Source organism: Aulostomus chinensis, chromosome 3, assembly GCF_037954235.1.
Source record: "Aulostomus chinensis isolate RoL2024-O1b breed Wild chromosome 3, RoL_Achi_v1.0, whole genome shotgun sequence".
NCBI lineage: Eukaryota > Metazoa > Chordata > Actinopteri > Syngnathiformes > Aulostomidae > Aulostomus > Aulostomus chinensis.
Genome location: NC_141322.1, coordinates 15,648,601 through 15,662,457, shown reverse-complemented (window position 1 = coordinate 15,662,457; position 13,857 = coordinate 15,648,601). Strand labels below are relative to the sequence as shown.

General features: G+C 42.9%; 1 protein-coding gene across 11 annotated transcripts in view; it reads right to left on the bottom strand.

Annotated features, from left to right (window-relative positions):
• Window positions 1–1,195: 1,195 nt before the first annotated feature.
• The window catches only part of tfeb (transcription factor EB), a 33,981-nt gene continuing 21,319 nt past the window's right edge, over window positions 1,196–13,857 (bottom strand). For 7 of the 11 annotated variants that reach the window (XM_086198937.1, XM_086198936.1, XM_086198939.1 and 4 more), the window contains 8 exons: window positions 12,208–12,306; window positions 11,889–12,080; window positions 11,107–11,196; window positions 7,532–7,649; window positions 7,283–7,339; window positions 6,749–6,824; window positions 6,503–6,659; window positions 1,196–6,407 (listed from right to left, as the gene is read on the bottom strand). In XM_086198937.1, the coding sequence (XP_086055063.1) occupies window positions 5,841–6,407; window positions 6,503–6,659; window positions 6,749–6,824; window positions 7,283–7,339; window positions 7,532–7,649; window positions 11,107–11,196; window positions 11,889–12,080; window positions 12,208–12,306 (1,356 nt within the window). In that variant the 3' untranslated portion in view covers window positions 1,196–5,840. The remainder of the gene's footprint in view (window positions 6,408–6,502; window positions 6,660–6,748; window positions 6,825–7,282; window positions 7,340–7,531; window positions 7,650–11,106; window positions 11,197–11,888; window positions 12,081–12,207; window positions 12,307–13,857) is intronic. The other 4 variants (XM_086198945.1, XM_086198947.1, XM_086198944.1 and 1 more) reach the window with 3 other exon arrangements.

Genomic DNA, 13,857 nt, shown 5'->3' with positions numbered 1-13,857 from the left:
TACCATTGTTGGAGCAGAGGACTGGGAAGTGGTCCTTTTTCTGTTTGGACTCATTCTTTTGGTTACATTTTATTCTCTTTCATTGGATTTTTTTCAACATATAGTACAGAGGACTGAGAAGTGCTTCTATTTCAGGTACATTAATTACGACTTTCCCTTGGAATAATAAAGTTTTTCTCACCCTCTGTTATTTGTGCCAAAGGAAAGAACCAAACTGTCAAACTTATTTGATTGTTGGCGAGTTTTTCTTCTCAAAACCAAATTAACTCTTTCCTCACGTGCACACAAAACCGTCTCACGCTTTGCATACAACACACTTTCGCAAAAGTCAACCCTCCTCTCTCCTCGGCTGCTGCCGTCTGAGCCAAGTTAAAAAGACGGATAAAGACCTCGACCAACTCCATCACCCAGCCCTCACCTCTCTGCAGCTCATCTCTTCACCTCCACACACACATGAAAAGACGGATCCTTGCATGCCACTGTTAATGGCGGGGACATTATTCATCTCTACAGCCAATTTGAGCTCCTTTTCTTTCAGGAATAGAAGCAGAAGAGGTTGAAGGGAGTCAGCGAAGAGTATTAAATATGTAGAGGAGGATGGACAAAGAAAGAGGAGAATAAAGAGGGGCAGCAGAGGTGGGGATGAAGACGGACAGGAGGTGACAATGTTGAGGTGGAATTAACAGTGAAAGAATGTGAAGAGACGAGGAAGGAAGGAAGGACGGAAGGAGGGAGTCTGATGGTGTGCTTGTGAGCTCTCAGTTTTGACCTTTCAGCGGGACGCCCCCGGTAAATGTGTGATGGTCTTTTTCCGACAGCGAACAGAGATCAAGACTAGATCAATGGCTCAAAACTGGAAACGCCATCTTTTTAAAGTGACTTTGGAGAAGAATAAGTAGACATCAGCATTTCAGGGATAATCAACTTTCAAACAACTTTTATCTGCAGCGTTGATGAATTATGGATCTCAAATCAATGTTGCGTCATCTTCCTTGGAAGATTTCTCATCATGGTATATAGTATGTATGCCTGTAAAAGCTATAAACCATGTCTCCAATCCCAGTGTTTTTGGTGTGAGCCTGTCGGGGGAGGATGTATGGAGAGCGGCCCGGGCAGAAGTCATCATAAAGTAGACTGTGATTGACGGCATCTTAATGGAGGAGGATGGATCAATGAGTAATATCAGCAGGTTTTATTTCAAGGCAACACACATAAACCTTTACCAACTTCACAATGTCACTCAGTGTTCATAAAAGTTTTCTCCACATTGCCTCGGACAAAAAGAGATAAATCCATCAAAAAGTCTTCCAGGTTTTATAGTCCTCCCTCCTCCTCTCTTCTTTCTCTCCTTTCATCCCCCCCTCCCCCCCCTCATCTCCATTTTGATGTCTGTCTATTAGCAGAAGGTGAGGCCTTTCCTGCTCTCACATCCAGGGGCTAAATTAGCTCAATCAGCCCCCTTTCACCTCTCTTCCATGGGCTTCAAGCTGAGTGACACACTGCTCCCCTGAGAGAGAGGAGGAGGGGGGGGGGGGTGTCACACTACTAGCCCGGCGGCCAGAAGACGACTATGGAGAGATGGAGCAGGTAGATGGCCAAAGAGAAAGAGAGACTGAAGCATCCTTTAGCAGACAGAATGGAGCTCCTTGTTCATTGCTTGTTGAACATGAATCTGATTATTTTTACTTCATCACACCCCCCGTGGGGTTCAAAGTTCCCACATCAAGAGGCCTAAAAGATGTTTTTTGGTGTGTCCTCTCTCTCTCGCCACACCACTACTACCATGCCAACATCTCTTAACTTACACCTTCATGTTTGATTTGTCTCGACCCTTCGCCTTGCTCCCTCTTACTAAACAGCCACCCAAGTATCCAGCGAAGTGCAAGGCAGGCACTTCTGCTGCGGTAATGTAAGGGGGAGATGGGCGAAGAGGTGGTGATCGGAGTGAGCCATAAGATCTACTCTTTGCGGCTCTACGGGGATTTATTAGACCAGGGAGTACATTAGCATCATAAAGACCCTGGAGAATGGGCCTGTGGATGGGTTGCAGACACCATTGCTACATTTTAACATGCTGTACAGCATCAGTCAGTATGAGAGTGTGTGTGTGTGTGTGTGTGTGTGTGTGTGTGTGTGTGTGTGTGTGTGTGTGTGTGGATAAGGAATAAGATTACCCCTATTTAACTTAAGAAGGACTGTTAAACGGTTTATGGATCATCCTAGAGGAGTCTTGTACAAATACATTAGATGTGAAGAGCTGTAAAAAAAAATGGAAGAGGGAATCAAAAGTAGAAGGCAGGTGAAATGTGAAGGGCACCACCTCTGTGAAAACATGAACTGGCCTGAGTTTTTCTTTATCTTCTGGTTGAAAGTGTGGACTGGAAGTGCTGTTCTGCTGAGGTGTAGTTTATGATGTCATAACCCTGTAGCATGAAATAAAATAAACATTAGTCACTGCTGATTTTTGCACACCTGAAACATGTTGATTGCCCTACCGCTCCCTCCTGTCTGACAGCTGAGACGTTACAAACACCAGGATCAGTCATGTGCACACTGTAGATCTCTGGTGCTCCCTTGTGGATAGTTGGTGTAACAACAAGCAGAAACATGAGGTAATGGACAGACGAATGCCCAGGAAATGTGGGTTACACCAGGTGACGTGAGTGTTGAAGAGCTTTCATTTTTGTAAGGTTAGTCTATTCTTGGTAGTTGATCATCAGGTTTAAGCTGAACCAAATCTGATTCCAAACTCCATGCCACAAATACAAGCACACACACTTACTTGAAAATAAAGCTTAAAGACACTGAATGGTTTCTGGTAAAACATTTTATATCTTAAGTAAAATCAGAACCACTTTTCCCTGTGTAGGTTTCTCTGCAGAGCGCCCTCTAGTGGAAGTGTAGAGGGTGGCCTGAGCAGGTCTTTGGAGTGTTGGCTGGGTGACAACAGTCAAACTGTGGTTGTAGAGGGAAAAGGCACAACTCTGGCAGATACAGACAAGCACGGTCTGCGATATGACACCATGGCAACCACAACTCACTGGCTCAGAGTTTATGTGTAAGTCAGAAGTCTTCCGGTCTCCATGGAAACCACAGTATGAGGAGGAGAGAAAAAAAATTGTGTCAAACATGTTGACCTGCTTGAGTCTGACCAGAACCACTAGTAAACTTTACATTCATAAAAGGAGCAATTTGAATTGAATCAAATCAAAACAAAACAAAACAAAAAAACCTACTGTATGTCTGGCTCCAAAATTCTAAATCAAAACAGTGAGGAAAAACAAAAACCCAAATCATATAAAAAAAAAATGGCATCATAAGTGTACATAATCTCTTCATCTCTCTATAGATAGTTGAAATCTAAAAGTTCATAAATGGCTCCCTGCTTCTTCCCCCTGAACACATAGGTGCGGTTTACCTTTACAGTTTACTGAGAATGGCTCTGAGACGAAAGGCTTCATTTTGGAATAAAATTGAAATAGAACCAGAACAACGAATAAAATACATTTAAGCGGCTTAGTGGCATAAAACATCTAAAATCTTATTCCATAAATGTACAAAGAGAAAACAATAATACCGTTTCCAGTGCTTTGGGAGATAAACTAAACAACAAACTTCACTTATCTTATTCAAAAAAAAAAAATCATCAACATTTTTTTCATCAGTTCTGATCATTACGTATCAAATCCGAGCCAAGCTGCAGAGATACAACTCAGGTCCACGTCAGCGTGCTCTGACTTGGACTGGAACCAGTAGATGGAGGAGTAAGTCTGAGGGGTAACAGACCGCAGACGAGAGCTTTACCTCCGCAGCTGGACTTGACTTGGTAACACACTGATTTGAAAACAGCCTTAAGGCACTTTATGTATGTGTGTGTGTGTGTGTGTGTGTGTGTGTGTGGGGGGGGGGTGATCATGCATACATGTGTATTTAGTGAGTGTCTTCATGTTTAATGGATGCCTGTTTGAGAATACGAGTGTGAACGCAAGCAAATCTGTTCTACCCCTGTGAAGACGAGACGGTAGCCCAGTCATCTCTCTCTCTCTCTCTCTCCCTCTCCCTCCACTGTCTTTTCTCCACCTTCAGTTGAAGCTGTGTCCTACAAAGTGACTCAAGCTCTTTTTCCACCAAAGTGCTGTAGGTTTGTGAGCTGGTGCTCTTCAAGGTGTTCTGAAGCTCGTCTTTTGAACTAGCCCCTGTTCTCTCCAGGTTTGAGTTGAATCCTTTTGCTACATACGGACTGTCTCAGCACCAGCATCCCAACCATGCTGGTGATAAAACAGTCATACAGACTAGATATAAGAGATAGGAGCAACTGAACCCCCATCAAAGACTGGACTTACTTCTTTCATTGGCTCACATGCAGATGTCCTGATGCTACCTGGAAGAGTCTTTGACTGCACATGCTCATCACTGATGTATAAACACACCTTCAGAACATGAGGAGGGAGAGAGAGAAGGAGCGGCTAGTGAGATGTCAATGCAGCTTTCCCCCCCAAAAAAGGGGGAAAAAAAATCAATTCTCTGTTTACAACCAAAACCTGATCTGGGGGTTCAGAGCAAACCGTATGTGAGACCAGTCAAAACAGTTATGATAAGTGTCCTGAAAAGGTGCCGCACCAGTTTCCTGTCAGTGACAGAGAAACACAGCTCAAATTGATACAGAAGACAACTCCAAAACATTTTCAGGCATAATTGAAGTTGAAATTACCTCTGGTCTTAAAAAAGCCAGCTGCAATAGGCTGAAGTCTCATCACTGTGGATTACGGGCCTGACACGTTGTGTATTCTATTACCTGAGTATTTTCACACCTCCCAGATTTGCATGACACACTGTTTGTGGACATTATCGCATGGCTTTCCAAACTAATGGCAACTTCTCAAGGCAACCAGTCCTGATGGGATCAAGGGTTCAAGGTTTGGAACCTTAGGGGGCGGCGGCGTGAGTGTGCAGGTTTGTGAGAGGACAACAATTACAACGAAGAGAGGCAAAGAGTAGATTATCTACCTACATTTTCCACACAAAATATGTGGAAGAACACAAATGCATCTGGTATACTCAGAACTTTTGACAAACACCAGATTGATGGTGCTTACAGTGAAGGACTAACACATCGATAAACTGTGAGTGGACAGCCCCCACACACACTAAATTTACATGCACCACCATACTTCCATTTGATTCACGATCACTCCTTCCATCATTTATGGTTACTAAAAGAGGTTTATGTAAGGGGAAAATAACTTGTCCTCTACCATGCGGGACAATGCACACAGGATGTCCTTGTATCTGATAACTTCGATTTAATTAACTGCTGGTTTCTGTCCCTTGTTCTATTATGATTCTGAGCTAACTTTACAGAAACGAGGCCAAGTGTGCTGTAGAACTCCTGACCTGGCAGTATTCGCTCATCGCATGTAAATGTTCGGGCAAAGTTTCAAGCTTCTCAGTTTACGTCACATCCAGTTTTGTGTGTTTGTGTGTGTGTTTGTGTATTGTGCTTGCTCAATGGTGTGCTTTTTTCTTTATTGGTACTAAGGAGGGATAACTGTATAATACATGAGTGTAATCAGTGTGTGTTCAAGTTTGGTGATGTGTATGTTTAGAAGAGTGTGTGCGTGTAAATCTATGTCATAATTTCTTCTCTATTGTTTGTTCTTGTCATATACAATAAGTGATGAGAATTTCATATTTGTACCTGCACCTATTTTAAATTTCTGCACATTTGTTGGAGTGTGTTTGAGTGTGTGTGTGTGTGTGTGTGTGTGTGTGTGTGTGTGTGTGCGTGTGTGTGTGCGTGTGTGTGTGTGTGTATGCGTGCATGCATGCGTGTGCTGTGTCTAGAGTATGTCTCCATCCTCTATGCTGAAACTAGATCTGCGACTGGAGTCGACTGAGGCTTCTGGAGACATGGCAGAGAGCAGCGGGTCTCCACCCATGGGGGACAAGGGCTCATCCATCATCAGGAAACCCAGCTCGCCTCTCCTGCCCTGGACATCCAGTCCACCCAGGTCACCCAGCCCTGACATGCCATCTGAGAAACCTGGAATCCCATCGCACAAGTCCAGCGACTGGGCAAAGTCAAAGGGCTGGGAGCTGCCTACTGCTGGGAACTGGATGGGCGGCTGGGACTGGAGGTGCTGGGGGAGCATTTGCAGCTGCCTGGGCTGATGCTGGCCCTGAGGGTGAAGGTGGGTCTGCGGGAGGAAGTGATGCTGCTGGGTCTGCTGCTGAGCCTGGTTTTGGGATAGGTGCTGGGGCTGGTGTTGTACTGGTGCCTGGGGGTGAGAAAGGTTCTCCTCTGTGCTGGTCTCTTGTTTTATATACGGAGCCATCAGGTCAGTAGGATTCAAGCCAGAGGGGGAGGTGCTGGGTAGCCCATGCATATGAGCCTGCATCTCCAATTCCTGTAGCCACAGGGTGGAGGGCAACATGGTCAGTATAAATATATTGGGTGTGATTGGGCATCTCTAAGTGTGTATATGAAGTTCTGATGTGTTACCTGAATGCGTAACAACAACTGTTTGTTGGTCATTTCCATCCTTTTGAAGTTATTTTCCACCTCTCTTGTCCTCTGTACATCCTTCTGCATGCGTTTGATGTACTCAACAGATGCTCTCAATATAGTGCCTTTGTTCCAGCGCACATCACTATGCAACCAGTAAAGCACACAACAAATAGCCACACATAAGTAGCTGGAAGTATATCTTTAAACAAACTGATCTTCAATAAAAACAAAGCTACTCACAGGTCATTGGTTTTAGGAATCATGGTACCCAGCTCTTTAATACGATCATTGATGTTGAACCTCCGTCTTCTTTCAACTAGTGAAAAATAAAGACAAAGGGGAGATAAAACAGAGACAAAGACACAATGATGACAATTATCTACAGACATGAAAGGCATGAAAGGATATATGCAAAGGGTAGAAAGGGACAACTTTTATGCAAGTACACAGACACGGACACAGACACACACACACACACACACACACGCACGCACGCACGCACGCACAGTCACAGGCAATTAGACTTAAATGCCAGAGCAGCAGAAATCTGCGGGTTATCCATCCACCCACTAGTTGCACTATGTCAGCTAAATCAGTACAAGGTTGTATAAAACTGTTTTTCCAAGAGATAGATTACGGTGCGTGTGTGTGTGTGTGTGTGTGTGTGTGTGCTGTACACGTGTGCATGTTCCTGTGCTTGCTTAAGGGCATGTAAAGTAGTGGAGAACAAGGAAAGGGTATTTAAAGAAATATCATAAGGAGGGAAAGACTCACTCAGATTGTGGTTATCTTTCTTTTGTCTCTCCTTGGCCAAAGCACGGGCTTCTGCGTCTTTGCAAAAACAAAAAGTGATTAACTAATGGCTGAGACTATGCTGCATCCCTAAAAGTCAGTGTTTCAGTTGTGGCAAGGAATGTTTAACACATAAGTACAATGGGAATTTTCCTAAAAGCTAGAATTTATATGTTAAAAGTTCAATTTCTGCAGTAGGAATGCAGCTACGATGTGCAAAAACCTTCGCACCTGACAGTTCTCGTTTGATGGTCAAGTTGGCAGGACAGGAGTTACTGGTCATAGCAATGGCTGGCCCCTTCATCCCAGGACCTGCATAAACATCCAGGTGGCTGCTGGACAGGGGAAGCTGGGGAGGACACACAGACCCACTCAAATTTAGAGAGTCAGTAATCCACACATGGCATTTCTGTAGTCTACAGATGTCTGATAGAAATCTAAAATCTTTTATCTTTTGTGCAACAATAATACTTTTGCAAAACGGTTGAAAAACAACTTCCAAAGAATGTAATTTACTGCCTCTGAGATTTAACATGCCCCATCACACAGAATAATAAAACCTGATCAAGTTTAGAAATCGAAAATCAAAGTCAAACTCAGGTCAAACTGGTGTAACTCAGGATGGTTTCTCAATGCTTCCTAGACGACTCATTTACAGCTTCAAACGGCTGTAGGTAGCTTAATAAAGTCAGTGTTCATGTCTAGTGTGCTGTAAAGAAGTGATAGGGGAGATAATGCAATAGTATAACACCTGAGAACAACCTGCCAAATACACAGCAATGATTGACTATTATCGTCTTTACAGTGTCTTATCTCTCTTTATGGCTTCATTCTCTCCTCTGCTGCTCCTGAACCCAAACATCTCCTAACTCTTGCAGGTTAAATACAGCGTGAAAACTCAGATTTAGGCTTAGTACAGACCTCTAAAAACACCCAAATTATGTTTTAATTATATATGATATTGAGACTGATGGACTTGTTGGCAGCATGTCTTACTCACTGAAATGAGCGCAAATGTGACATTGCTAATGAGGCCTGAAAGATAAAGAACTCAAAAGGAAAAGATAGCGTCTCTGTAGGCTACTGTGTGAACGGTGAGATCTGACAAACACACACACACACACACACACACACACACACACACACACACACACACACACACACAACCCACAGGTTCACTTTTGTATGTTAATTACATGCTCCATATATAAACTACTGTATTTACCAAGAAGACAAAAATTATATACATGAATAAGGGTTATAAGCAAGGAAAGCCGTTACTCTGCAGCCATCTTGACGTCATGATCAAGTAAACAGTTTTAGTTTTATATCGTTTGGGAAAATAAAGAGATCATTTTGTCAATAAAACTACTTTTTAATGATTTAAAAAAAAAAAAGGTAAAATAAACATACTTTCAATTTTACTCCAATAACAGTTCCTGTCCTGGTTCGGTGAACAATTCAACTATAAAATAATAATAATAATAATAATAATAATGATAACAACAACAACAACAACAACAACAACAACAACACACACACACACACACACACACACACACACACACACACACACACACACACACACACACACACACACACACACACACACAGCTATCCTTATTAGGGTATTCCATTGATTTCCATTCATGTGGACTGCCTAACCCGAGCCCTAATCCCAACCCCAACCTTAACCTAACCTCAATTCAAATCTCATCTCTTATTTTAACCCAGAACTACCTTGTAATTTCTTTGGTGCCCATGAGGAGTAAGGGATAAAGTTAGCATTTATACCAGAAAATGTCTCCAATAAATAACAAAAACCAGGCACGCAGACACAGGGACATACACACACACACGCAAGCACACACGCAAGCACACACACACACACACACACACACACACACACACACACGCAAGCACACACACACACACACACACACACACACACACACACGAGTCAAACTGTTCACTTGTGCCTGGTATTCAGTGGTGTTCCCGGCTCTTACTAAAGTTTGAGATTCCAAGAATTCCAAGGATTTTGCCACTTTAATCCCCATCAGGATTAGCAGGTAAATTTCACTCACTGGTCTGTCAACTGGGAATAAGGGTTTTGTGTTTTCACACTAATCATTTTGAATCTAAACTTAACTCATCATCAGTAACATTCTGCGCCTAGTGCTGATATGCTGATATGTTGATCAATCAACTAAATAGAATCAATCAGTGTGAGATGTTGAATTACATAAACATACAGAAACGTACGTAGACAAACACATCGTGATTAAACCAATCAACCACAGGGGACATGCAGTCAGATAATGTTTCAGGAGACTGTTTCCCTTCCTTTCTCTCTCTCGCTCTCTCTCTCTCACACACACACACACACAGACACACACACACATACACATACACACAAACAGCTATGATGCAAATCCAAACAGCCACACAATGACTTCAACCCCCACCATAACTCTTAATATTAACTAAAATATGTAAGTCCTAATGCTAGATCCTCCACTGGCCACACTAAAAAACAGAGGCAACATTTAAGAATGTTCCCCACCCCCCTCCTATGGCTCATCTCATAATCAGAGACCCGAGGCTAGGAGTTAGAGATGCCGCAGCATCCGTCTAAACCCTGAGAACTGGGAGTGCCGACCTTCTGCCACGACACCAACCAAAAATGTCAATATGCAGCCTTAAAAACAGCAAAGCATCAGCGTCTTACCAGCTGAATCTGTTCTCCTTCAATAACTTCCACAATGGCATAAGTCTTACTCATCTCCTTCATCCTCCACTCCCTATCAAGGCCGGGGCTCCTTCCTCCTCGCTCTCAGGCACCAGCAGCACACACACTCACAGCTCTCTCTCTAGCAGCGTCAACCCAGTCCTGACAGACTGACCTCGGAAGCACTGTTCCAATCTTTCTTCTACCTCTGCTCCCCACCAAACAAAAGTGAACTTTCCCCTAACTGGACTTTCAGCCTGTTTTCCCCTCGCACGAATTGCCTTCATCCCTCTACTCCCCTCCCTTCCTTTACTCCCCCCCTTGTTCTTCTCCACCTCCCTCTGTCCAAACGCCTTGTAAACAAGTTGAACTCTAACTGCTAGCAGTTTAATTGTTAATTTTCTGAGTTTGCTGCCTCAAACACAACTCACTGTACAGTTGAGAATTGGCTTCTTGTCCTTGTAATTTTAGAACTCTGTCCAAAGTTGTTGAAGCACAGGGCTTCTAATGTGACTTTAATGTGATTTTAAACTTTTACATCTGTGCATGTCTTTGTGTGCATCATGTTGACAGAGAACAAAAGTATGTATGTTGTCCACTCACACTAACATCCCCTCAGTGCCAACACTAGAAACTGTATGCATCCATTACGATTCTTATTAATAACAGTGACAAAAAAATAAGAACTTGGGCAAGAAGCGAGGTACATTGAGAGACTATATAGATGCAGGAACGATCATTAATAAAACAACCTTTTGCTAGAAAGCTCTCAGTTGGATTAAGAATGCAGAAGACTACATAAAGCTCCAACAATGCAGCATATCGTGCAGAAAATAATTGTGTAATTCATTATTTGACTATTTCTTTTTGCCTAAATTAACTCCTTCACATGTTTTGTCTCCAGTTTTTTGTGCTTCCTGAAAAACTTGAAAAAAATGACTCAGGCGATTATTTTAAGAGGACGACGATATGGCAGCATATGGTAAATGTGGAAAGACAAACTGTGTTACAGTTTGTGAAAATAAAAAATAAGCAATAATCACATCTGAAATCACACCATAGTGATCCTACTTACTGTGTTTGGCACCTGGATAGGATCTATGTATGCCTGAATATCATCGTAACTGGACTGCATGCTGATGATGTCATCAATGACTTCATCCATCTGAAAAATGCAGGGAAATAGTCACGTAATCATTATGTGTAAAAGACACCTAAAAACACATGCGCGCACACAGACACACAGACAAAGGCACAGACACACACACGCGCACACACTGCACATGCATGAAGGCACCTGAAACCTGAGGACCTGTAAGCCCTCCAGGTGAACTCACCAGCAGGTGCATATCACATTCAAGAGAAGACTGAAAAGATGGCCTCTATGTTACGGAAGCTAACTAGTAAGACTACGTCCTCTCAGCAGGACTGTTTGAGGAGGATAAATGTTGGTCAAAGTCTGCCCGGGTTCAAAGGGCCTTGGCTTTCTGCTGTCACTTGTTAAGCTGTAATTGCAGCTACAAGGCCATAATGAAGCATTTAAATCCCAATGATAGTCGCTCTTGGTTATTGCCAGTTAGTCAATACATTCATGCAGGCTACTACTGTGCACACGACACAAGCGCATTCACAAATGCCTCGCCACCCTACCAGGGGCCAATTAAATCATTATGATGCCTTCATAAAATATGGAGATGGGGCCACTTTGGGGGTAATATTCAATCCTCATCATTTTATATTGGAGTGTAATTAAGTCATATTCTAGTGATATTCTTTCAATCTGCTTCTTGTAAACTAAATGATGTACCATGACCATGAATGAATGTTTATGGGTTATGTCATGCCGTGCGCCTTCACCTCTTCCTTTTCATGGCTGGAGCCAATGTTGAGCATGGCCATCGGGCTGTTGGGGGCGCTGTTGCCAGACATGAGCTGCTCTGTACGTATGTGGGGGGAGTGGAGAGGAGGGGGTGCAGGAGCTGAGCCTCCTGTGGGTCCAATGGTTGTTGGAGGGGAGGGTGGCATCGGGCCTGCTATTGCATGGACTGTCTAGGGACAGAGAGAGGGAGAGAGGATGAGGATCAACTTAAAGGAGAGGGAAAAACTGACAGACCCAAACCAAAAACCAACCCAACTCTAACCCTTAACGCAGACAGACAGAGAAGCGGACAGATACCTGTTTGGTGGCAAAGGTTGTTGACAGGTATTCTTTCACCTGTTGCTTCCGAGACTGACGGATGTGGTAGTCTGTAGGGTTCTCAAGGTGCGTCTGTACCTGTATTAGGGATGGACATTGAATTATCAGCTCTCATTCCATTAATGATTGTGTTAATTGAAACACTGAATATGCATGTTTTTTGAGACAATTTAGTGCTGCTGAAGAGACGCTATTTGTGATGTAGAATGGACTGACAACTGTTTTCATACAGGGAGCGATATCTCACGGAGCTGTACAAACAATGAAACAGCAAAAACAAACCCATATTCTCCTTTACATGTGATTGAAAAACACACAGAACAATGATTTCTCTGTCAATTTTACCAACAATTGAACTGTTTTAATTACTAACCAAAACCCTTGACCACAGGCGAGTGTTGGAACGTACATTTCTACCTCAGCTCATGCTAAAGAGGTAAGCAATTCCCTGTCACAATAAGGACAGCTACACCATCTATGTGTGTAATCAAAGTCCTGATATGTTTATCTACTGTATATAACTTCATATACATCCAAAATTTGCTTAACCTTTTCCCCTGTTGCTTAAGTTTCACATAACAAAATAAATTCAAAATACTGGACAAAGGTTTTGAGTATGAGAACTCATCCAACACTGGGAGTATCTTTACACATCTCATTATCTGTACTAGTATCACAGCAACAGCACCAGGAAAGACACGGTAGCAGTAGTGTGTAATACCTACTAAGTCCTCTGGAGCAGCTACAGAGATCAATGGGCTGGCCTCATTTCTTCACATCAAAGACTACAGCTCAGTCTACAACACACTTTTTCTCCATTACTGCAAAAGAATTTTTAACTCCTCAGCCCTCCAACAGCAATATACTATCAAAAGAATCGGAAAATTTTATTTTTTGTGAATAGATGTTTCTTCTTCCCCGTGTCCTCTTTATAAGCAACAGGATGGCGACAGGTCTTACTCATAGATGTCAACAGCTGGAGTAATTATGATGGAATGTAAGGCCTACAAATAGGTAACTGTCAATCCAGCCAATGACCCCATACAGATACTAGTTCATCCACACACTGTACAGATTTTCAGTTTAAAATGCCATAAAAAACACACAAGTGCACAGACACAACGACACATAGAGGAGTATTGCACAAACCTGCATACACATCAGCAAAGATAAGGACACACAGGCATCTTTGGAATCGGGCAAAATGTCACTTCAGCTTTATCTGTCCCTGTCTGACTGACAATCTACATCGCTCACGTCTGTCCTATCATCAAACATGTCAAACCTCTCTTATCTGCAAATCTTCCTCCCCCCTCAGGCTCCCAACCTGCTTACTGCTCCACCACATTTTTGCTCTCAGTCCTTGATTTTCCCCTGAGAGGTAATGCTGTGTTAAATGCCACCATGCCGGTCCTATCCCAGTCATACCAACGTGCTGCAGCTGCATGTCCTACTGAGGCTACATAGAATTTATCACACACATACTGTAATTTCATGGGCGTTCATCAAAAGGGAACAGGCAGAAACAAAGCGACATCTGTTTAGAACAGAAAGATTGCCCCCATTTAATTTTGCTCTTTTCCTTCCTCCAATCTTTAGATAAATAATGGCAGTGTCAACAACAATCAA